Source organism: Stegostoma tigrinum, chromosome 11 (genome assembly GCF_030684315.1).
Source record: "Stegostoma tigrinum isolate sSteTig4 chromosome 11, sSteTig4.hap1, whole genome shotgun sequence".
NCBI lineage: Eukaryota > Metazoa > Chordata > Chondrichthyes > Orectolobiformes > Stegostomatidae > Stegostoma > Stegostoma tigrinum.
Genome location: NC_081364.1, coordinates 20,399,956 through 20,426,228, shown reverse-complemented (window position 1 = coordinate 20,426,228; position 26,273 = coordinate 20,399,956). Strand labels below are relative to the sequence as shown.

At 40.3% G+C, this 26,273-nt stretch overlaps 1 protein-coding gene across 2 annotated transcripts in view; it reads left to right on the top strand.

The window, feature by feature from the left end:
• The window catches only part of atrip (ATR interacting protein), a 43,459-nt gene that overhangs the window by 5,150 nt on the left and 12,036 nt on the right, over positions 1 to 26,273 (top strand). For both annotated transcript variants that reach the window (XM_048547770.2, XM_048547769.2), the window contains exons 4-14: positions 144 to 226; positions 7,041 to 7,211; positions 8,310 to 8,428; positions 10,524 to 10,687; positions 12,096 to 12,203; positions 13,359 to 13,433; positions 13,914 to 14,040; positions 17,569 to 18,300; positions 23,152 to 23,294; positions 25,047 to 25,138; positions 25,983 to 26,069. In XM_048547770.2, the coding sequence (XP_048403727.1) occupies positions 144 to 226; positions 7,041 to 7,211; positions 8,310 to 8,428; positions 10,524 to 10,687; positions 12,096 to 12,203; positions 13,359 to 13,433; positions 13,914 to 14,040; positions 17,569 to 18,300; positions 23,152 to 23,294; positions 25,047 to 25,138; positions 25,983 to 26,069 (1,901 nt within the window). The remainder of the gene's footprint in view (positions 1 to 143; positions 227 to 7,040; positions 7,212 to 8,309; positions 8,429 to 10,523; positions 10,688 to 12,095; positions 12,204 to 13,358; positions 13,434 to 13,913; positions 14,041 to 17,568; positions 18,301 to 23,151; positions 23,295 to 25,046; positions 25,139 to 25,982; positions 26,070 to 26,273) is intronic.

Sequence of the window (26,273 nt, the reverse complement as noted above, 5' to 3'; positions counted from 1 at the left end):
TCAGAAAAACATTGTACACATTGCACACAAAGCAGAAAAATGTACCATTTACAGGATGATTATGCAGGGTTGGTTGCAAGCAGTAAAAGTTTGTAAATTCCAATTTAATCACTGACTTTCCTGTTTTCTCTTTTTGCCCAAAGGGAATGGTCTCATTCAAAGTAGTGATACTGATTCATTTGGATTTGAGGTTCTTCAAGAACAACATGAGAAGCTGAGGCAACAGGTGATCTAAATTCTTTTGTACAGAAATGACCGTGACTGAATCAATCTGACTGTTCATACTAACAGTGTAGAGCGGGAGGAACACAGCAAGCCAGGCAGCATCAGAGGAGCAGGAAAGCTGATGTTTCAGGTCAAAACCCTTCTTTAGAAAATTTTCAGATTTTCTGAAGAAGAGTCCCGACCCGAAAAGTCAGCTATGTTCCTCCAGCTCCACACTGTTATCTCTGACTCCAGCATCAGCAGTTTTTCGCTATCTCTGACAGTTTGTACTGCTGGCTCGAGACTTTGCATGTTGATCATCCATCTCCAAGGGCTGTTATCAACAACTTTATTCTTACATTTGGGTAATTGCTGACAAAATTTATATCACTGAATAAATGTTGTGCAGTTTTTAGATTTGTCTGAAACTTTGTGCATCTGCATGGGTTCTTTAAGTCTGTTAAATGACAAATCCAAACTGCAGCCTGAAGTTTCCTTTCTTCATAGTGCTTTCTTCATATTGCTTTCATTTTTTCCTCTACACTGGATGATGCCCTGAGCCAAGTATAATTATACTAGATTTCTGGTCTTTTGTCATGTATTTAACAACAAAAAGCTTTTTTTTAAACCTCCAGAAGGCTTTTAAAAAATATTGTCAAGAAGAAAATAGCATAGCTTAGTTTGGCAATTTTTTGGTTGGTCTTGAGTTTCTGATGATACCAATGATTTTTTTTCTCGGTGATCAGAACATCAAAAACAAAAGCCTGAATGTTAATGTTTACAGGGGTTGAGAGTAACATTGTAAAATATGCTTTTGTTCAGGATTATCTTTGGAGGCCTTTATTTGTCAATGAATAAAGAGAAAACTGTTTGCGTCATTGCAGAATTGCTCACTGGACTTGCATCTGAATTTTAGTATTGGACAATTTGGCTTTGACGCCACCAAGGTATCTGCTGAGAATGCCCTTTCTTTTGAAATGCAATGAGCTATGATCACCATCTAAATAATAGCCTTAATTTGTCTATTTTCTTGAATGGTGGTATTTTGCAGTTGCTTCACCTTTGGCTACTTGGTACAGGTGATGAGAAATTTATGTACAAAAAGAATTGTCATGGCAATCTTAAGATTTGAGTGTAAAGTTTTGTTTATGCTGTTTTCAACGCATGGCTTATTTGCATATTTGTTCCACCATGCTGTGTGGTGTCAACATTTTTATTATTCATTTGTGTTCTTGAACCACTTCAATCCATCTGCTGTAGGTAGACCAACGATGCCATAAGGGAGGGAATTCCAGGATTTTGATCCAATGACAATGAAGGAATGACAATATAGTTCAAACTCACAATGGTGAGTGGCTTGGGGGACAACCTGCAGCTGGTGGTGTTCCACTGAATCTGCTGCTCTTGTCCTCCTAGATGGAATTGGTCAGGGGTTTGGAAGGTGCTGTCTGAGAATCTTTTGATTTTCTGCAGTGCATCTTGTAGATAGTACACACTACTGCTACCAAGCATTGGTCACGGTGCAAATGGATGCTTGTGGATATGGCGCCAGCCAAGGAGCCTGCTTTATCCTGGATGGTGTCAAGCTTCTTGAGTGTTCTAGGAGCTGGACCTATCCAGACAAGTGGCGAATACCCCATCACATTCTTGACTTCTATCTTGTGGATGATGGACAGGCTTTGGAGAGTCAGGAGGGGAATTACCCGCAGTGGTATTCCTGGCCTCCGACCTGCTGTTGTTCACCACTGTACTTAATGTGGTGAGCCCAGTTGATTGTCTAGTCAGTGGTAGCCCCCAGGATGTTAATAGTGGAGGATTGAGTGGTAGTAAAACCATTGAATATCATGGGGCAGTGGTTCGATTGTCGTTTATTGGAGATCGTCATAGCCTGGCATTTGGGTGGTGTGAATGTTACTTGCCACTTGTCAACCCAACCCTGGATATTGCCCAGGACTTGTTGCAGTTGAGTGTGGACTGCTTCCCTATGTGAGGAGCTGCGACTGGTGCTGAACTTTGTGCAGTCAACAACAAGCATCCCTACTTCTGACCTTTCTGAACATGGAACTGTACGGGCCCTTTGGCCCACAATGTTGTGCCGAGCTTTGAGCCTAAACCCTAAGGCCTATCTAACCTCCACCTCTACCTTATACTAGCATCCATATGCCTATCTAATAGAGGCTTAAATGCCCCTAATGAGGCCAACTCCACTACCCTCTGCGCACTGCATTCCACGCCTCTACCACTCTCTGAGTAAAGAACCTACCTCTGACCTTTCCCCTATATCTACCCCCACTCACTTTAAAACTATGACCCCTCATAATAGCTACCTCCACCCTTGGAAAAAGTCTCTGGCTGTCCACTCTGTCTATACCTCTGATCATTTTGTACACTTCTCTCAAGTCATCTCTCATTCTTTGTCATTCTAAAGAGAAAAGCCCTAGCTCTCTCAACCTTTCCTCGCAAGACCTTCCTTCCATTCCAGACAACATTCTGGTAAGTAGCAAGTTTTGAGAAGATTTGTAGCTCAGGTTGAGATTCTGGATGTGAGTTTGCTCGCTGAGCTGGAAGGTTAGTTTTCAGACGTTTCGTCACCATTCTAGGTAACATCATCAGTGAGCCTCCGACGAAGCGCTGATGTTATGTCCTGCTTTCCATTTATCTGGTTAGGTTTCCTTGGGTTGGTGATGTCATTTCCTGCATTGGTGATGTCATTTTCTGTTCTTTTTCTCAGGGGATGGTAGATGGGCTCCAAATCAATGTGTTTGTTGATGGAGCTCCAGTTGGAATGCCATGCTTCTAGGAATTCTCGTGCGTGTCTCTGTTTGGCTTGTCCGAGGATGGATGTGTTGTCCCAATCAAAGTGGTGTCCTTCCTCATCTGTATGTAAGGATACGAGTGTTATTGGGTCATGTTGTTTTGTGGCTAGTTGATGTTCATGTATCCTGGTGGCGAGCTTTCTGCCTGTTTGTCCAATGTAGTGTTTGTCACAGTTTTTGCAAGGTATTTTGTAGATGACGTTCGTTTTGCTTGTTGTCTGTATAGGGTCTTTTAAGTTCATTAGCAGCTGTTTTAGTGTGTTGGTGGGTTTGTGGGCTACCCTGATGCCAAGGGGTCCGAGTAGTCTGGCAGTCATTTCGGAAATGTCTTTGATGTAGGGGAGAGTGGTTATGGTTTCTGGGCCCGTTTTGTCTGTTTGTTTGGGTTTGTTGCTGAGAAAGTGGCGGACTGTGTTCATAGGGTACCCATTCTTGTTGAATATGCTGTATACGTGATTTTCTTCTGCTCTTCGTAGTTCCTCTGTGCTGCAGTGTGTGGTGGCTCGTTGGAATAATGTTCTAATGCAGCTTCGTTTGTGGGTGTTGGGATGGTTGCTCCTGTAGTTCAGTATCTGGTCTGTATGTGTTGTTTTCCTGTAGACGCTGGTTTGAAGTTCCCCATTGACTGTTCGCTCTACTGTGACATCTAGGAATGGCAGTTTGTTGTTGTTTTCCTCCTCTTTTGTGAATGTTATGCCAGTAAGGGTATTATTGATGGTCTCGAAGGTTTCCTCTAATTTGTTTTGTTTAGTGATGACAAAGGTGTCGTCCACGTAACGGACCCAAAGTTTGGGTTGGATGATTGGCAGAGCTGTTTGTTCAAGACTCTGCATTACTGCCTCTGCTAAGAACCCTGATATTGGAGATCCTATGGGTATACTGTTGGTTTGGCTGTAGGTTTTGTTATTGAAAGTGAAATGGGTGGTGAGGCATAGGTCCATAGCTTCTAACACTGACTACACTATTAGAAGAACTGAAGACACATACACCAGACACCACCAACCTCATCAGCAAGGACAACATCATCAAACGAGTGGACCTATGCCTTACCAAAAAGAATGGGTCCCTATGAACACAGTCCGCTGCTTTCTCAGCAACAAACCCAAACAAACAGACAAAACGGGCCCAGAAACCATAATCACTCTCCCCTACATCAAAGACATTTCCGAAATGACTGCCAGACTACTCGGATCTCTTGGCATCAGGGTAGCCCACAAGCCCACCAACACACTAAAACAGCAGCTAATGAACTTAGAAGACCCTATGCAGACAACAAGCAAAACGAACGTCATCTACAAAACACCTTGCAAAAACTGACAAACACTACATTGGACAAACAGGCAGAAAGCTCGCCACCAGGATACATGAACATCAACTAGCCACAAAACGACAAGACCCACTATCACTCGTATCCTTTACATACACGAGGAAGGACACCACTTTGATTGGGACAACACATCCATCCTAGGACAAGCCAAACAGAGACATGCACAAGAATTCCTAGAAGCATGGCATTCCAACCGGAACTCCATCAACAAGCACATTGATTTGGAGCCAATCTACCATCCCCTGAGAAAAAGAACAGAAAATGACATCACCAATGCAGGAAATGACATCACCAACCCAAGGAAACCTAACCAGATAAATAGAAAGCAGGACATAACACCGGCGCTTCGTCGGAGGCTCACTGATGATGTTACCTAGAATGGTGACGAAATGTCTGAAAACTAACCTTCCAGCTCAGCAAGCAAGCTCACATCCAGATTCTGGTAAATCTCCTCTGCACCTTTCCCAACAGTTCCACACCTTTCCTGTAATGAGGCAACCAGAACTGGACACAATACTCATTATGATAACAGGAAAGTCAGTGATCAAGCAGCTGAAGGTGTTTGGGCCAAGGATACAACCCTGAGGAACTCCTGCAGAGATGACTGACCTTCAGCAACCAGAACCATCATCTTGTCTGCCAGGTATGACTCCAACCAGTGCAGAGTTTGCCCAGATACCCATTGATTCCTGTTTTGCTGGTGCTCCTTGATGCCACGTTTGGTTGAATACAGCCTTGATGTCAAGGACTGACACACACACATCACCTCTGGAATTTCACTCTTTTACCATGTTTGAACGAAGGCTATAATGAGGGCTAGAGCTGAGTGGCCCTGGCAGAACTGAAACTGGGCGTCACTACAGATTTTAATGCTGAGCCAGTGCTACTCGATAGCACAGTTGATGACAACTTCCATCATCTTAATGATGATCAAGAGTAGATTGATGGGGCAGTAATTGGCTAGGTTGGATTGGTCCTGCTTTTTATGAATATCCATAATCTTCACAAATCTGTTAGGATATCCAGTTGACTGGCATGCTGATTTATTTTTCATCTGTCTTCTAGGGATGCATCACACTTTCATTTGAACTTCTTCTTGATGACTTCCCTGAGAAGGCAGAATCAAATACCTCTTCTATTAGAGATTAAATGTATTGTTTTTACAGGATTCTTTTGTTAATTATTGACTGAGCTAAGTGAAATTCAGACTTAGAATCTGAGCATTTCCGGATCCTGCTTTAACAGCTCGAGACAAGCTGACTGAACTCTGCTCAATCTGGAATGCAGTCTTGGGTTTCTTTATATCAGCAATTCCACTTTGAATGTTGCCAAATCCTTCTCCGGGTGTTACAATGGTATAACTGCTGGAGTTTAGAAGTGTAGGAGATGACTTGATGAAAACTTTGGAGATCCTTGACAGGGAAGATGAGAAAAAGATGTTTCAATTTAAGAGATAATCTGGAACTAAGAGTCACTTTATGAAAATATAACGGTTCACCTACTTAAGACATAGGGAGAATATTCTTTGGGGTCAAGAGTCTTTGGAATTCTCTTTCTCAAAAAGTCGGGGAAGCAGAGTCTTTACAGTTATTTAAAGCAGAGAGATATTTTTGATAAGGGGTGAAAGGTTATCTGGGCAGGTGGGAATGTGGAGTAATAGATCTTTTCGAATGACACAGCAGGGTGGAGGAGCTGAGGACTTGCTGCTGTTCTTAATTCGTTTGTACAATCCCAGTGGACTCTAATGATTTTTAAGGACCACATTTTCTCAGTGACCAGAAGTAACTTAACAGCAAGATTTCAATGTTACTTAATTTGTTGTCTCAGTTGCTTATTGAAATCAAAGGTACTTTGGAATCAACACCTTTTTTGCTGTGTACCACATTTCTGGAAGATTGTGTAACATTGCAGGAAATTCCGAAGTATTTCCCAGCACTCCAGCAGCCTTGTTTCTCCTGGCTGCGCTAGTTCAAATCTTCCAGTGTCCTTTGAAAGTTCTTTCACCCAGCCTGGGTCTTCTAGATACAATCAGCAAGTTTCACCTTGGCATTAAGGTATTCCTTAATTCTCCACAGCTTTTATTGTTGTATTCTCTTCCTTTCCCATAGACAATGAACTTTCACCTGCATCATGTTTAGTTGTTAACACAAAACAATCCCTCTCTGCTTCTCAAAAAAAAACTGTTTTTCTGTGAGACACTTTGTAAAGGTGTTAAAGCTATCAATTGACATTTCAATAGTTTCTGTCTATCTGGCAGCCAGTTCACATAGGCATGTTTCCAAGCTGACCCTCTTTTTCAAAATGTTCTATCTGAACTCAAGCAGACATGTTAGAACATAACTATTTGTAAACTCCATTGCTCATAGTGATGGGTGCATTCATGCCATCTCAGTCAAATTAATTGATAACACACAAAGAACCATCAGAATGCCAAATTTGAGATTTTATGTTAAATGATGTATTCAAAAATTAATTGACTTTTAAAAATCTTGTCTATAACTTGTTAATAAGTTAAGACTACAGTCACTTCTGTGAAATTTTTGAATTTGTTTAAAATTCTCCTTTTTCTGTCACACCTTAATTTTAGAATGTTGAAGATAATGAATGTTTGTAAATGATATTTAAATGTTTGAATTTATTCAAGTTAACCTTTGAGTTTCTACACACTTTTAAAATGACATTTATTAATACAGTTTAATGAACTAGAAGAAAAGCTGCTAGTGAGAAATGGTGAAATTAGAGTTCTGCGAGACTCTTTACGCCATGTGGAATCTGAATTTGACCAGCAAAAAAAACTGTACTTACTTGGTGAGAAGGAGAAAGCCGAAGCTCAAAGCCAAAGAGAAAAGGAGCTCTCCAAAAAGGTATAAAACAAATTCAGCAAGAAAGATCACTTGCTATTTAAATTTGTATCACCTCTGATTTAGAATAAAGACTAGGATGCTCACAAAGCCAGTGCCTTCAACGTCATGCACAGTGTATTTTGGTTAGATTTTGTTGTGAAAAGTTACATGTAAATATGCACTGACCTTGTGTTCTGCTGTTCTGTGACTCTGGAGTTATCTCAGTTTCCTCTGTTCAATGGGCCAGTGCTTCTGTTTCATTCAGTGTCTGTCCTTAATTGGTTGTATGAAATTGGAATTTTGGATCAAATTATATTGGGCCTGCAGCAATAACTGCCCATTTGGTCCACTAGGTGCATATTGACCTATATATTTCACACCAACCTCCTCACATCCCTTTAGTAAGGAGTTATGTATGACTGTATTTTCTGCTATTACTGCTGTGTGCTTCATTGCTGCTTAGATAATATTGTAATTCTTTATGTATTTGAAGAACAAATTGAGTGCATTGAAATGTTAAAAAGCAATACAATTTTAGTGTGTAATTTTCCTTTTGTCCTTGACTGCACTGTATGGTGTTGTGGAAGCAGTTCTCTGGCTGAGAGCACTCTTCAGGTGCAAGCCAAGGCAGAGAATGACAGTACGTTTGTTGACAATGGAGGCCATCAGTTTTCACCATCCAAACATCCATATGAAAATTAGGATATTGGAATGGAACTCCTACAGTAATTTGCAACTCCTTCTCAGCCCACCTTGATTTTAGTTCCCCAATGTTTGGATTACTGAAGATAATAGTAGCAGTACCAATGTGGAATTCCCTCCCTAATGGCATTGTGGGCTTACTTTCAGCACTTGGATGTAGTCATTCAAGATGGCTTATCACCATCTGCTATGGATGAGCAATAAATTCAAGCGAAGGACCTGATTGTCACTGTCTATGTGTGAATTAAAACATAAGGCCCCTTTTCGAATTGTTGCCACTTAAATTTTACAATGGCAATTTTTTGGTAAAAGCCCAAACTTACGTTCCTTTTCAATTTAATTCACTACACATTGAATTTTGCTTAGTTTTCTGTCTGGATAAATATGTTTTCAGTGGTGTGCTTTTTTGAAATTCAGGCACAATCATTGCAGTCTGAACTACACTTCAAAGAAGCAGAGATGAATGAGCTGCGTGCAAAACTCATAAACTGTGAAAGACTGACCAAGTCTGCAGTCGCAAGTGTTGCAAAAATCAGGTATGTGAGACAAACTAATTGGATGTTCTAAATTTTGGCTTTTCAATGATAGTGACAGAATTCTTTTGAAATTTCTTACTTTTTTTGTTACTCTGTGGTACAGCTGATGTCTTTATAATGTGCAATAAACTTGTTCATGTCACATCCATAAATCCTGTCCCATGGGAAAAGATGAGCATTAAAATTAACTGGTTTACCAACTTAAACCAGATTATGCAATTTTACAGATCAGTTTGACTAATCAGAATGGCTACAAAATGTTTTCCTTTCAATAGCAGGAAAAGTAATTTGAAAATATTATTTCAAGTTGACTGTTGAGAATGTATTGCACAACATTTATGGTTTGTGTGGAGTTTGGAAACGTTGATTGTTGGCTAATAGATCAATTTGTACGTGATAGTAGTCATTTTTGGCAAGAGATACTCTTTTGTTTCTCAATCCAGGCTGAAAATGTCAGTTTTAGTGTATTACCTACATGCTTTGCAGAAGTGAGAGGCATATGATGAGTGGATAGTAATTTGCTTTCCTTCTTGTGGGGAGGTTTCCAGCTTTCTCACATCAGCTTGGTTGGGGTAAATACCACAAATATTTAATTTCTAATTATGTACATCCATTTCGCTCAATTGTTTTTCAGTTTGTACCGATGTTACTTGTGACTAGGCGCTTAAGATTGTACACTGCAACAAAATGGTTGTTAAGATTCTTCGACATATTGCATAAACCTTCAGAACTGTTTATACCCTGTGGATGTTGGGAAGCTCAGCTTGAACGTTCTTGGATAACGAAAGTGTGGAGCTGGATGAACACAGCCGGCCAAGCAGCATCTCAGGAGCACAAAAGCTGACATTTCGGGTCTAGACCCCTCATCCAGAAAAGGGGGATGGGGAGAGGCTTCTGAAATAAATAGGGAGAGAGGAGGAGGCGGACCGAAGATGGATAGAGGAGAAGATAGGTGGAGAGGAGATTAGACGTGGGGAGGGGGTAGGTCAGTCTGGGGAGGACAGACAGGTCAAGGGGCAGGATGAGGTTAGTAGGTAGGAATTGGAGGTGTGGGTTCAGGTGGGAGGAGGGGATAGGTGAGAAGAAGAACAAGGTAGGGAGGCGGGGATGAGTTGGGCTGGTTTTGGGATGCAGTGGTGGGGGGGGAGGGGAGATTTTGAAGCTTGTGAAGTCCATGTTGATACCATTGGGCTGCAGGGTTCCCAAGCGGAATATGAGTTGCTGTTCCTGCAACCTTCAGGTGGCATCATTATGGCACCGCAGGAGGCCCAGGATGGACATGTCATCTAAGGAATGGCGGGGGCGGTGGGGGAGAGTTAAAATGGTTCACAATTGGGAGGTGCAATTGTTTGTTGCAAACCAAGCGGAGGTGTTCTGCAGAGCGCTCCCCATGCCTCCGCTTGGTTTGCCCAATGTAGAGGAAGCCACAATGGGTACAGCGGATGCAGTATACCACATTGGCAGATGTGCAGGTGAACATCTGCTTGATGTGGAAAGTCTTCTTGGGGCCTGGGATGGGGGTGAGGGAGGAGGTGTGGGGCAAGTGTAGCACTTCCTGCAGTGACAGGGGCAAGAATTTATTTGCTCCAGATTTGTTTTTGGGCTTGGGTATTCTGTTGTGAGTCCCGTACTGGGGGCATTTTATTTTAAAGCCTTTTCTTCTATGAAGCAAAATGTTAAATTTGCATGCCTGAATTTTACCCCTTGACTATTAAATCTAGCTGGTTCATTCAGAACGCTGTTGAACTAGAACAGAAAGCAGTATGAATTGGAGAGTGTCTTGCTTTTCTGTCCTCGTTTATACCAGTCTACCCAAAGTGTCTTTTTGAAGAATTATCAAGTTTGAGTATCAAATTATTGAAGGCAGCTCACTGCCACCACCTCCAGAGGCAAATGCTGGCCAGCTGTACCTAAATCCCATGAACTGTTTGAAATAAATCAGTTTAGTTTAAAAGCTCAAACTAAATGGCACCAATTCCTTAGTGGATTGTTGTGCTAAATTAAAGTTGTTGGCGTATTTCTACCTATTCGAATATTAATTTTTAATATCTGTCTTGTTATTAAATATAGCTGTGAACAATCTGTGTGTTTTAAGTCCTAGGAAAAGTTCATCTGGATCCATAAAACCTGAAAGCAGTCCTTCTCCTCAGATTGCAAGGAATTATTTTCCTGATAAAAAAGCATTTGCTGCAGAGATGTCTCCTATGCCTTCTGTTTCTTCTGCTCCAACAACAAACCAGATATTAACTGATAAGGAAGGTGATGTTGTTTATTTCACATGACATTCGTTTTGCTGGATTGATTTTAAGCTGCAATTGTTTTGAACTTGTTGAAGGCATTTGGTGAACTTTTAAGATCAAAATATGAAATTTGTCTGTGAAGAGCACTTGAATCATTGATTTAGCATGTTTTTATTGATTCAGTTTTGTATGTATAAGAACCTAGGTAATAGGAGCAGTAATCATTCAGTCCCTCAATCCTATCATGGCTGATTTCGTCTTTCGTCTCCACATTTTATTGTCCCACTTCCCTATAGCCTTCGACTCCTGTGTTTCAAACACCACTATTCTACTTCGGCTTCTTAAAATACTTTCAGCGATCAACTGTTACAAATCTTTGAAGTAGAGAATTCCAGACATTCACTCCCTTCTGAGAGGGGAAAAAAAAGTCCTTCACACCTCAGTTTAAAATGAGCATCCCCTTATTCTGTAATGGTCCCGTAGTTCAGTCAATATGCATATTTAAATCGTAATGACAGTTGTAATGCCCTTGTATATCTCTTTTATTTACTGATTTGTATTTTGTCCTGCAGTGATGTACCTCACCATAGGTCTATTGATGACTTGTGCCCATGACATTGTTCCTTGCGTTGCTTTATTACCACCCAAATGGATTCCACATTGTGATCCATTGCATCTATATAGCTACTCACTGTTGCACTGATAAATTTCCCCCTTGTTAACATGGCTATCATACACTATTTTTCGAGTATGTCAAATATCCTTGAATATTGAGCTCCTAGTCTTGGTCACCCTTTATTAGGATGAATATGTTTTCTTCGTGATCTACCGCTAGCTAATATGAATGTATCCTAGAAAAAAAATGAATAGCGACTATGATTTTCTAAATTGATGCCAGTCTGAGGAACTGAATCAAGTGAAGCATAGCAGGCATTGTTGCTGCAGCACAATGTCTGAGGAACTGAATCAAGTGAAGCATAGCAGGCATTGTTGCTGCAGCGCAATGATTGAGATATTTCTGTTGATTTTACAATGTAATGTGAGTTACATCAGGAGAAAGATATTCGAGTTGTAAGATCATGAAATATTTGTTGTAGAGAGAATTATTGGAGGGTTAAGATTGTGAGAGATTTGAATATGGGTTTGTGTTTGTTTCAAGATGTGCCAAATTGGAAATAAATGTGGGTCCATGTGCAAAGGGGTGCTGCAGTGACTTGGTGCATATTTGGGTATGGCAGCGGACTTTGCTAAATTACAGTTTATGCCAGAATAGGAGCTCCCCAGGAGACCAGTGTATTTGTATTGTCGAGAGGTAATGTAAGGCATTAATCAGGGTTTCAGTGTAATAGTGGATGATCCAGGGTGTAAATGAGTGATGGTATGGAACTGTTAATTAATGTTCAAATTATAACTTTTAACACATACAGATGCTCAGGATCTGAAAGAGTTGCACATTATTAAGAGGGAAATGTTGAAAAAGTGTCCCTCACTCAATTCCATTCAGGGAAAATTGTCTCATAGCAGACAATCTGAAAGTAAGTAATCATGATATTAATGCATAGATACGATTTGGCAGAATATGAGCCCATGCCAGTTAATTACCTGTAGGTAATGGGTTTGGTGATGCAGTTTCCATAGCTTTAAACACATTGGTGTCATGTAATTTGCCCTTGATACTCAATCAATAATCTCTTTATTCCAGACATCACTATGTTGATTTATTCTAGAATTGGTCCTGTATTGAAGAGCAGAAAATGGATATTCCTTTGCTTTCTGATTCAGGTGGTGCTTGTTTTAGTGTAGCAAAACAAAAAATTTAAGTAGGCTCTCTGATAACTGTTACAATTATTAATTTACAATTCAAATGATTTTTGAAAGGAACTTTGTGTAAATATTTGGCAAATATGAGATGGCTACTACATTCAACAACAGCTAACTGTTATAAAGTTATTGCGCTTTTAAATGTTTTTCAATCTCCCAAGCGTTCGATGGAATTCTTAGATGACAGTCAGACTGTATATGATTTTGTAGACATCGCAGTCCCTGAGGGAATGAGAGCAATTCTATTAGTCTCTGGGGAAACCTCTTAGGATTGCACATATTAGGTTCCTCCGGTTACTTGAGTAACAGCAATGGCTCCTTGGAAATTGTAAATTTGACTCTTTATGGGGATTGTGAGAAGTCCATATATATGGTATATTGACTATTCTGTTTCTAAAATTTATTTCTCCATGACCTTTTGAGGATGAGCATATGTTCTGCTGATATTCACCTCACTCTGTGTGCCATCCTAGAGTAGCCTGAGATTTTGGAAGAATGAGGGAAGACATTTGCAAAATGTAGGGAGAATTGTCAAGGTACTTCTTCGCCATTATTAGTTCACTGAAATCTTCATTTTTTTAGCATTTTTATCCCCCAGTCTTCCCTCTTGAGGCTCTAGGTTATGATACTTGTAAATTTTATGTGCACAGGTGAAGTATTGAGTTTGTGACTTTGCCCTTGTGTGTGAATTTTTCAGAGATGAATGAGGGATGAAAGTCAGTAAAATGTACGTTTTCCCCTGCTTTTGGTTTTTATTTGATGTTTTTTGCATAACAGAAATATGAAAACAACATTTTGAGTTAAAGGTACAGACTGGACATTAGTTTTCAGCTCGTTATTTATTTGGAAGTGTATTTTCATTGATACAGGTGAGAGGAGGCAGGCATCTTGGTCCATTACTGACCTTCAAATGTCCAATAGAAGGTGTGGAGAAGCAGTCAAAGGTGAGACTTCTCAGACTTCCAGTGTCTGTGTTTATTGTCGCCAACTAAATATCCTATTTATTATTGAGGTATATTGAAATTACTTGTATTCATAAGCCAGTCCTATGACTATGACCAGTCACAAGGCTCTTGCACAGTATTCATCCTTTGGATGAACCAGTATGTTGATTTTGAAGGGAAGTGTCTGAGGTGGGATGACTTCAAAATGACTTTTGCAAGTATTTTGCAGGTTGAATATTCCTAGATTGCTCCATTGCTCTGAGTTACCTGTAAGCAGATATGGATACTTTTGAATGAATGGGCCAATTTTGTAACTTCTGTCATGATAATAACCTTATTGCAAAGTTGGACACAGTGGTGGAAAGGAGCTGATGTTGTGCAGGCTGGAAATTCTTTAACTTCCATTTTTCTTTTGCATTAGTTGTTGGCTTTAGGAACATATGGTGATCGCTATTTATTGTGGAATGTGTGTTTCTTAAGGTGCTGTACTGTTGACTGTATTACTTAGCCAACCTGTTGGTCCTGGAACTTTGGGATTGAGCCACCTTCTCAACACCAATTCTGAAACATTTTATGGTTTGATCCAACAGCATAGTTGCGTTGGCATGTAAGTATAATTTATTGCAAATGAGACCAGTAAATACAATAAACTTCAATATCAGCAAAGCAAAAATTAAACAGCCCTAATATTACATCTTTCAAAAGAAGAGGAAATTTTTTTCTAATTTTCGGTGAATACGACAAAGAAATCTTGCTGAATAAATAAATTATCTTATTTGTTTAGTTCCAAAGTTGGAAAGAATTTTTGTTTCAGTTGGCAAAATAAATTTACTATTTCCCAGCATAAAACTGACTGCAAAAATCTATTAGTGATTTCCTGTATAGATGGAATGGTGACATGGGGGAATAAATTACATCAGTTTTCAGTTGTCTGAACAAATTTGAGGAAAATGAAATAACATATTGCAAATTGCCTAAAATGAAACTTCTTCCTTTTATTGAAAGTGTGCGATGGTGGCAGCTTTTGTCTATTTAATTTTAATCTCTTGAATTCCAGTAAGGAAATTTAAAGATGTTTTGAGTGTTCATCCTACCTTCTTAAGTTCCTTTCAGTAAATAATTCATTCTTAACAATTGTTAGTGTTTAAAATGGTTTCAGCCAGCTGTACTTTTGAAATCAAGCAATATTTTTAAAACGCCAGATTATCTTCCATGTACCAGATAATATCTTGCCATATTTAAATAGGCAAATAAGTTAGCTTCTAGGATGACTCCCAAATTCTCAGAATTTGAACTCCCAAACTCTGAGACCCCCCATCTAACTATTGTGCACACTCTTTTTGCCTTCCCTTCCTGACTGCTGCCTTCTCACTTCTAGCACATTGCTTCAAATCTTGAACAATGTTTATATTATGTGCATATTTTGAAGTTTAAAAATGGAATACTGTGTTTGATGTATCATTAATTTATATCTAAACCTCTCTGCATGATTGGGGAAGGTGATGGCTTAATGGTATTATTGCTGGGGTGTTAAATCAGAGACCCAGGTAATGTTCTTTCCCTATTCCCAATTCCTCCGCCTCTGCCGCATCTGCTCCCATGATGAGGCATTCCACTCCCGCACATCCCAGATGTCCAAGTTCTTCAAGGACCGCAACTTTCCCCCCACAGTGGTCGAGAACGCCCTTGACCGCGACTCCCGCATTTCCCGCAACACATCCCTCACACCCCGCCCCCGCCACAACCGCCCAAAGAGGATCCCCCTCGTTCTCACACACCACCCCACCAACCTCCGGATACAACGCATCATCCTCCAACACTTGCGCCATCTACAATCCGACCCCACCACCCAAGACATTTTTCCATCCCCACCCCTGTCTGCTTTCCGGAGAGACCACTCTCTCCGTGACTCCCTTGTTCGCTCCACACTGCCCTCCAACCCCACCACACCTGGCACCTTCCCCTGCAACCGCAGGAAATGCTACACTTGCCCCCACACCTCCTCCCTCACCCCTATCCCAGGCCCCAAGATGACTTTCCATATTAAGGAGAGGTTCACCTGCACATCTGCCAATGTGGTATACTGCATCCACTGTACCCGGTGTGGCTTCCTCTACATTGGGGAAACCAAGCGGAGGCTTGGGGACCGCTTTGCAGAACACCTCCTCTCGGTTCGCAATAAACAACTGCACCTCCCAGTCGCAAACCATTTCCACTCCCCCTCCCATTCTTTAGATGACATGTCCATCATGGGCCTCCTGCAGTGCCACAATGATGCCACCCGAAGGTTGCAGGAACAGCAACTCATATTCCGCTTGGGAACCCTGCAGCCCAATGGTATCAATGTGGACTTCACCAGCTTCAAAATCTCGCCTTCCCCCACCGCATCCCAAAACCAGCCCAGTTCGTCCCCTCCCCCCACTGCACCACACAACCAGCCCAGCTCTTCCGCTCCACCCACTGCATCCCAAAACCAATCCAACCTGTCTCTGCCTCCCTAACCTGTTCTTCCTCTCACCCATCCCTTCCTTCCACCCCAAGCCGCACCTCCATCTCCTACCTACTAACCTCATCCCACCTCCTTGACCTGTCCGTCTTCCCTGGACTGACCTATCCCCTCCCTACCTCCCCAACTATACTCTCCTCCCCACCTATCTTCTTTTCTCTCCATCTTCGGTCCGCCTTCCCCTCTCTCCCTATTTATTCCAGAACCCTCCCCCCATCCCCCTCTCTGATGAAGGGTCTAGGCCCGAAACGTCAGCTTTTGTGCTCCTGAGATGCTGCTTGGCCTGCTGCGTTCATCCAGCCTCACATTTTATTCTCTAATGTTCTCGGGACCCAGGTTCAAATCCTGTCATGGCAGATGGTGGAATTTGACTTCAGCGTTGGGTAAAAAAATGGAATTAAGAGTCTAATGTTACCATTGTCAATTGTCAGGAAAACCCATCTGGTTCACCAGTATCCTTAAGGGAAGACATCTGCAATCCTTACCCTTGTTTGGCCTACATGTGACTCCAGGCTCGCAGTAATGTGGTTAACTCTTACCTCCTTTCTGAGCAATTAGGAATGGGCAATTAATGTTTGTTTAGTTAGTGGTGCCCACATCCCATGAATAAATTAAAAAATTACCTTCTGTTTACAATCGTCAAAATAATAAACTTCATGTCCTTACTGTTTCATTTATTATATTTCTATTAATTTTAACATCCATTCCTTTTCATTTTCAACAGCAGTTAATGCAAAATTCTGCAACAATTTCTCTCATTTGGATTATCATAGGTCTGATGTTTAACAGGACATTGTTCCAATATGTATCTAATTGTCACAATATTTAGTCTTTCTTAAAGTTACATTTAAGACAGAGGTAAGGAGTTTTTTTTCTCTGAGGGTCAGGAGTGTTTGGAACTCTGTCTTCCTCAAAAGACATTGAAAGCAGTGTCCCTGAATATTTTTCAGTCAGAGCTATATCCATGGTAAGTGTAGTGGTGAAATGTTATGAGGGGAAGGCAGAAATGTGGAACAATCAGATCAGATTGAGGGGGCTGAGTGGTGTACTCCTCCCAATTAATATGTACAACCTGCTCAACATGTTTTAAAAAGTATGCACATTACAAATATACCAAGTATGGTGTTTTCCTAAACACAGATTTTGCTGTAGTATTCAGTAACTCTCACTCGTTTGCATACTCAAGGACTGGATTTCAGTTCTGGTGATGTAATATTTCAGTTGGCTAAGAGGTAGGAAGAACTATCGATGCTAGAGTCAAAGATAACACAGTGTGGAGTTGAAGGCACACGGCAGATCAGGAGCATCAGAGGAGCAGGAAAGCTGACGTTTGGGTTCCTGACAGATGTGCAATTTTTTGGGTTCTTCTTCAGAAGGATGCCTACCTGAAACATCAGCTCTCCTGCTGCCTGACCTGCTGTGGTGTTCCAGCTCCACACTGTGTTATTTTCAGTTGGCCAATGTGCTCATATTTCTTCGGCTCAATCCAATATACCAATTTCCGATATACTCTGCCAGTATGGACCAAGATCGATAGTTATATAGGAAACTTAATTAGACTGTCCACTAAACGTCTAAACTAAAAATGCAAGTATTAATTTATTTAAATGACATCTTTCCTTTTTGCAGTGGGACTTCATTATCTGAGAAATCTTCCGAAGTTGGAATAAAAGGAACGCTTTTAAGTCTAAGTGATCTTCAGGGTTTAGCTATTTGCGGCATTAATATGCTCATCTTTGACCAAGAATCATCAGAAGAAAAGTTAGACACCACAAAAGCTACTCCTGGACTGAGAAGTCAAAATGACTTGCCTAGCGCAGTTCATCTTTTGCCACTAATTGATTTTTACCTTGGCACTTATTGTCAAGCTCTGCAGACTGAAAAAGCAGGAAGGAACCCTGCAGGAAGAAGAAATTGCTACCCTGCCAGTCCTGTGGAATCTACTGCCTCAAATGTGGATGATTGTTTTAATAATTTGGAAGATTTTGCACTTTCAGCACTTGATGTTTTGTATCACCTTGTATCACATAGTCAAAAGGCTGGAAAATCCTTGTTGATCCCTACCTCTAGTCAAAGTATTCAAAGTGGCACTGTCGTAACGACACAATCACATAAGAATTCAACACTGAGCAGGCATGGAAATGAAGAGGAAGCAGGAAAATGTGGACTTCAAGAAGAACATGCTAAACTACAGGAATTGGTTGGTTTAGACCAACCTCAGCATAATTTGTTCAACAAATTGCTGCAACTTTCTGATCCTGTCATTATAAGTGTCACATATAGAAGAGAAAATCTCCAGAATCTAAGCATGAGAATTTTGGGGAAGGTTGCTGAAAACACTACTACTGAACTCCTCAGCAGGTAAAGAAAAGCAGAATAAGATCTCTCACATTATGGTTAATTATAATGATTCTTGTAGTGCAATTTTAACCTTAGCTTGAAGTCTCCAGGTTAAATCACATTTGTGCAGAGTTTGTCATTAATAGCTGGACTGACATCAGATGCACTATGATTACCCTCTGCTCTCCTTGACTAGATAAAATGGGTTTTGATTGTTGGTCCTGATCAGTATCCAGTATCCCTTTCAGGTAGTGCACACACATCAGCTGGAACTGTCTTGGGGTGATATCCTTTCTACTTATTCGATTTACCATCTGGGCACTCCAGAATAATTTTTAGAATGTTTTATTTGTGTATAAAAGCCCAAGTGGGATTGATTGTTTTTGTGGTACCTAATGTTTCTCTGGTGTAGAAAAAACACACAGTCCAAATAATCATGGCAGACAAGTCTGGCATCATCTGGAAACATACTGGTTTAATTTTGTAATCTGAAATAAATGCAACCAGAATACTTCTAAAAATGTTTTAACTGCTTGTTTAATTTAGTAATGGCAATTCACTTTTGCAATGAAATGTCTGTGACAGTAGTTCAGTTTGATATAAGGTTCAGCCTTTCAGATTAAAAAATTAAAACAATACATCTGTAATTGTGTTCAGCAAAACTGTTTATCCGCCCTATGAAGCATTCTGATTATGCTGTTGTTCTGATGTTGCCCAGGCTTTCAAATGTTAAATTACGTTGTGATCTGTTGTGTACATGGACAATAATTGAGCCATTCAGACTCTAATCCAGATCATAATCATGTGTTTTGCAGATGCAATTGATCTTTTGTTCCTGCTTTTTTTTCGCCAGGAAGCAGTTCTTCCAAGTATCTGGCATGCTACTTGTTGAGCTTGCCTGTGTTTTTCAAGTTAATGCATGCTTGTATGAATTGAGATTGCATGCCACAAATGGCTATAGGCCCATGATAAGTCTTAAAGTCATTTATAGGCAGAATATTCTGCAGTGATCAAAGTGTCATAAAATCATTGAAACTTGTTGCTCAAAAGAATGACATTCAACTTATTGTACATATGCTGGCTCTTTGAAAGCACAGTCGTATCCCTCATTGTGCCTACACCATTTACCATCTTTTTTCCTCAAAAGATGGTTAATAATCATTTCAATCTGACAAATGGCAGAATTACTCAAATAATAGCAGTCAAATTCTCTTGAGAGAGAGAGAGAAAGTTATCGTTAAACTGCTACCTCCATGGATCAGTTTTTATTTAGCTATGCTGCAGGAATCTTGCTTCCAGTTATCTTTTCAAAAGCATTGAGAAAGAACGACAGTGAGTTCCTTCAGCATTAAGGTCGGCAGCATCTGTGTTGTGGAAAACTGCTGCTAACAGCTATGGTTGGTTCATCAAAATCATAAGCATTATTTGAGTAATTAATTGGAATTGTTAACTAGAACCATTTGTTGCTGAGTAGGCCATTTGCTAGTGATTAGTGATTTTAGAATGGATGTTTTGAACATAAAACTTAAAATATTTGACACTGGCTGGCATTTATATGATTCCCTATTAGGGAAATTGTCCTTAAAATCCCATTTTCACTTTGTGATGCACGTCACTCTGTGCCTAACATAATGACATCTCCCCCTCCCCCACTGCATCCCAAAACCAGCCCAGCTTGTCCCCGCCTCCCTAACCTGTTCTTCCTCTCACCTATCCTCTCCTCCCACCTCAAGCTGCACCTCCATTTCCCACCTACTAACCTCATTCTGCCTCCTTGACCTGTCCATCCTCACCGGACTGACCTAACCCCTCCCCTCCTCTCCACCTATCTTCTCCTCCATCCATCTTTGGTCTGCCTCCCCCTCTCTCCCTATTTATTTCAGAACCCTCTCCCCATCCCCCTCTCTGATGAAGGGTTGAGGCCCGAAATGTCAGCTTTTGTGCTCCTGAGATGCTGCTTGGCCTGCTTTGTTCATCCAGCTTCACACTTTGTCATCTTGGATTCTCCAGCATCTGCAGTTCCCATTATCTCTGATCACCTTACATTTTAAGTGTTGTGTTTCTTCTCTGGTTGTAAGAAGATTGAAGGTAGTTGGGTTTCAAGTTTTGATATATAATAGACCTTAATAATGGAATCTTCTTAAAAACATTGTAATGTACAGGGATGAAAGAAAATTGTAATCCCAGTTCCCGTTTTTTTACAGTCCGTAATATTTTTTGAAATAGAAAATGTTTCTTAACTTCTTGGTATTTGTGATCAATTTGAATGACCAGCAGCAAACATTTGAAATAGAGGATAAATTATACATTCATGCGTTTCTCTCCAAAAGTGTAAGATTACATCAGTCACTGTGTGCTCATGCCTGTGTGTTTGGTAACACTCTCACCTGGCTGTCTGTCCAAGCACAGTTCAAAACAATAGTGAACTTATATAAGTCATAAACAAAAGGATAGTTCTCAATTTACGTGATTGGCTTACCTTAGCAAAAGCATATGTTATTTGCAGGTCTGTCCAGGTTAATGTTTTCACTCCTGGTGTGAGGGCCTTGTGGATTTGATAACTGGGTGTATAATCAGAATTATTGATGGACTTTCAGAATTCACAAAATTAGTTACTTGGTAATCCTCTTTTAGAGCTCATGTTTCTATGCTGATAGTCTCTGCCTCCTCTGGAGGTTCACAACATTGCAGAGAGCAATCTTTCAAGCTTTTTGATTCACTCCACCTGACATCAAAAAATAGTTGTAGGCATTGGATAATGAAAACAATCGGGCAATGGTGAAGACACACGGGAACACCACCACCTGCAAATTTCCGCCCAAACCACATACTGTCCTGACTTGCTGTTGCTTCACTGTTACTGGTTCAAATTTCAGGAATTCCCTAAAGACATTGTGGGTCCACCTACAGCACATGGACTGCAGTGATTCAAGAAAACAGCTCAGCACCACTTTCTCAAGGGTAACTAGGGACGAGTGCCTAGCCAGTGCAACACATCCCATGAGTGAATGAACATTGTTGTTTCAATTCAGCTACAATATTAACATCTACCTGACAATATGGATAATTATCTAAATATGTCCTGTACATGAAAAGCAGGGCAATTTTGAAACCAGACATCATCAGTTTATTCTCAATCAGTAAAGTGATGGAAGGTGTCATCAATAGTGCTATCAAGCAACACGTTCTTAGCAACAGTCTGCCAGTTTGGGTTCCACAAAGACAACTTGGTTTAAACGTGCAAATTGTTGTAGCAGGTGTGCCTGCCCTTGATGTCAAGGGCAATGTGTGACCACAAGACCAAGTGGTGTCAAGGAGCCGTAACAAAACTAGAGTCCATGAGAATTGAGAAAAGCTGTCTGCTGGTTCAAGTAATGCCTGGCACATGAGAAGATCATTGTGGTTTTTGGAGGCTATTGACCTAAAACTGAATTAGACTTGCCATATAAAGACAGTGGCTGCAAGAACTGGTCAGAGGCTAGGAATCCTACCTGTAATAACTCCTGTCCTAAATCCTCAAAGCCTGTTCACCCTCTAGAAGTCACAAGTTGGGAGTGTGATGGAATACTTCTCACTTGTTTGTCTGAGTGCATTCCAGCAACACTCTCAGCTTAATATTCTCCAGGATAAAGCAACCCGCTTGATTGGCACCATATCCACACTCTGCAGTGATGCTCGATAGCAGCAGCTTGTATCATGTTCAAGATGAACTGCAGAAATTCATCAGAGTTCCTTTAGACAACACCTTGCAAAGCCACAGCCACTTCCATGTAGAAGGACAAGGGCAGCAATTGCAGCAGATTGTGTTCCCATATAAATTCCGCTTCAAACTACTCATCGCCCTGACCTGTAAACGTACCCCTGTTCTTTCAGCGACGTTGGGTCAACCCCTGGAAATCTCTCCCTAAGGGCATTGTGATTCTACCTACAGCACATGGACTACAGCAGTTCGTCAAGGAAGCTCTCACCACCAACTTCATGAGGGCACTTGGGGACAGGCATAAATGATGGCCCACCTACCATTGCCCACTTCCTGACTCAGTATTTAAAAAATATATAGCTAGGTTGGATGTGGTTCCTAGTTATTGTCCTGTGGTGTTGGTGTAACAGTGCAGTAGTTTATGATATTATGATGAGCCTGAAGAAACTTTCCTCCTTCCAGAAATCATCGAAATGTAATTTCACACCTTTTCTATTTCACTGCAACTGGGCCACATACTCGAGGTGCATGATCCTGAGGATCTATTTGACGTGTGTCAGTGGTCCCAATTGATGTATAGGAATGCAGCTATATGTGGGAAAGCTGGAGTAAATCTGCTGTTAGATGAAATTTTGAGTAGGAAATTTTAGATGATGCAATGCCATTTATTTTAGGGCCATTACCATCCTGATTCCACCAATTATCGGGTGCATTAACAATTACTTGCTTACTTGCATTGATCCCTTCTTCTTTGGTCTCCTGTCCCTTTTACTGTCTGCACTTCCAACACCGTACCCAAATCATTTTCCTTCTCTCAACCCTCTCTTCCCGGCATAGCTTTCAGACAAAACTGTTCAACTTTTTCGCAGTGATCCAGTAACAGTAAAGTATTTGTAGCAAAGATGGTAACCAGGAATGCATAAAGATGACTTGCACTGAAGCGGGAGACAGAAATTGGAGAAAACTTTGGTAAACACTAGTTTTTTTTCTGTTATTTCTCAAATTACTTTTGAGTCAATAAGAGGAAGCGCTCGTGATTTTAAAGCGCCTGATCCAAATGCTTTTAAAATGCAAGCACATGAGAAAGAAATAGTTATGAGGCAACAAAATATTGCCAACAGCCATAATGCCAGTTAATTGCTTTGTCTAAGATTATTTGGATTTTGTGTTAGGTTCCACCAATTATTAAGCAGTGAAGTGCTGCTCCGATGCCTGTCACTAGATTCTTCCTGCACTGTTGTCCTCTTTGTTGTTCAACTCCTGGCAAATCTGACAGATCATGTGGAACTGGCCTCAAAGTTCTGCTGTCAATCAGGTGAGAGAAAATTCCTTTTGATTAATCAACTTCTTTTGCATTTTTCTTTTAATGCTGGGTTATGTTTGTAAGTTCAATACAGAGCATTTGTTGGACAAATAAAATTCAAGTGATTCTAAATCAGCTACATTCTAAAAGAAACTAAAGGGACTGCTTGTTGATTAAAAGTAGTAAACTTCTGAATTTCAAAATAAAACCTTCACGTTGGTAATGCACAAAAAAGTACCTGATATGATAAGAGTCTACAATATTTGGAGGAATTTTCTTAAAGGTTCAGTGGGTTGGGTTTTACTCCTTCGAGTTTAGAAGAATGAAAAGAGATCACATTGAAACATTTTTGGGAGACTTGACGGGGTAGATGCAGAGGGGTTTTATATTTTCGTGACCAGAGTTCATAATCTGACAATATGGGATGGTCCATTTAAGACAGATGAAGAGAAGTTCTCTCTCAGTAGTGAATTTGTGGAATTCTTTACCGCAAAGGGCTTTTGAGGCTGTTTTGTAAAAATGTTCAAGGAAGAGATAGGCAGATTATTAATTCATAAGAGAATTCGGCATTATGGGGAAAAGGCAAGAAAGTTGAATTGAGGGTTATCAGATCACCCATGAGCTCATTGAATGGCAGAGTAGATTTAATTCTGTTTCTACATCGATGATCTTATCAGTTAACTTTATCATTGGTAACTGTAGCAGTGGCACAAGTCAGAACTAAGTTATCTTTCATTTGTGATGTGCAAAGAATAACAGTTTGCACCATTAGGTGCTCTGCTTAAATATATTTGTTTGCCCTTATTTGCCTATTCAACATGAAGGCTGTGAGATAGAAGAAGCACTTCAAATATAAACAATACCGTAAAATTAAGATCAGAAAGAATGTATTGAATGTGTGCCAGGTGACAGCTGGAGAGTATACCCTTGAGGGCTGCCTGTCATGGGTCAATGTCCAGCTGCCCATTTATTTTGAGCAGGTGTTGCGGGTTCCTTTCTGCTTTTAGATATCAATCTTGTTAACCTTTCACAATTCATAATCCAGCACTTGTTGAATTCACTTCTTTATTTAGCAACGCAGAATTTGTTTAGCAAGATACTTTCTGATATCTTAAAAAAAAATCTTAGTTGCAAAACTGTACTATCTTCACCTGATGTCCAGAACCTTGTCGTTCCTTGAGGCAGAAGCAATGAATCTGGATTTCTTCTTCTTCGTAACACCACCATAAAGTGTTCTGGATACTTTCCATGTTAAAAGCATTTGATAAAAGCAAGTTGTCATTGAAACTTCAGCTAATGCCTGAAGGCTGATTCTTAGTTTTCAGCACTGTGACCCACCATAATCACCCAAAAATATCTTTCCTATGAGGGCACATCTGACTTCTTCAAAATGTATCTATAGGGTGCGTCACTAAATTTTAAAAAAAATCTTGGACATTGCAGTCATGGATTTTACGACTTCATCGTACATTGTATCGGAGCTCTGGCACACTGCAGTATCAGTGACTGAATTGTACGATGAAAATCAAACCTGGATTCTCTGACGGAGTTAATTGAATGATAATACAGTACAAGGAAACAGTGCACCAAAGCAATCAATCTACTTTGCCCTAAAAGTGCTGATTATTCAATTTATTTATAATAAGATTTCTTCAGTTACACTCTTTATGCAATCTAGCTATAATATACAAACAATTTAGTGCTTCACAATGATGATTTTCTTAGAATTCAATTAAATTAATAAATACTATTTTCTCCTTCCAGCATCCTGTCTGTTTTTCAATCTGTATACGTATGTTTCCTCCAGACCTGACAGTACTGCTGCCGACAGGCTATGGCTTCAGCTGGAACAAGAGGTATGTTGCACAAACAGAGTCATAGAGTTATATAGCATGGAAACAGACTCTTTGGTCTACTTCATACACTCCAACCAGACATCTTCCATCTGACCTAGTCCCATTTGCCAGCATTTGGCCCATATCCCTCCAAATCCTTTCTATTTATGTACCCATCCGAATGTCTTTTCTAATTGTACCTTCCACTTCCTCTGGCATCTCATTCCATACACCCCCTGCATCAAAAAGTTACCCCTCAGGCGCTTTTAAAACCTTTCCCCTTTCACTTTAAATTTCTGCTGTCTATTTTGAACTTCTCACCCTAGGAAAAAGACCGTGGATATTCATCCTGTCCATGATTTTTTTCAACCTCTATCGGGTCACCCCTCAGCCTCCACCTCAGGGAAAAATGCTCCACCCTATTCACCTTCTTCCCTATGATGCAAACCCTCCAGTCCCTCTAGTTGCCCCTATAAGCTTAACATGGTTATAGCACAACTTTTGTGAAATGTGACATTTTATTGTGCAAACATACACAAGTTGTACTTCCATTATTTCTTTAATACCGCATTGACTCCAGATAATTTTAGAATCTTGTTTGAATTTAATTTGGGTATTTTGAGTCACAGGTATCATAGAATCAATGAATAAGTTGATTTTAAGCTGTAAATCCTACAAGGTGAAGGAAAATACAGACTAATAATTACACAAGTTTTCATCTCTGTATTGTGCCACATTTTCGGTGGTACTGTTGGTGAATTGTTTTAATGGTCTGATTACTGTCAAGTTGTACTTGAGAGAAAATATGCCATTAACAAAAGAAAATCATAGTGTTCTTTTTTTAATTACTTTTTCATGTTGTTAGGTTATTCGATTCCTCGCCAAATTTGGATTGTCCCATTCTGGTGCCAGCGCTATATTGGTAGAATCGGATTGTCCGTGTAACACTGAGGTAACTAAGGAATTTGATGTATAAAGAATGACTTGGTCATTTATAATAGAGATGTATCATTTGGGCAATTGCCTTAACCTAACAAATTAGTCAGAATCAAGATAATAAAATGTGAGGCTGGATGAACACAGCAGGCCAAGCAGCATCTCAGGAGCACAAAAGCTGACGTTTCGGGCCTAGACCCTTCATCAGATGATGAAGGGT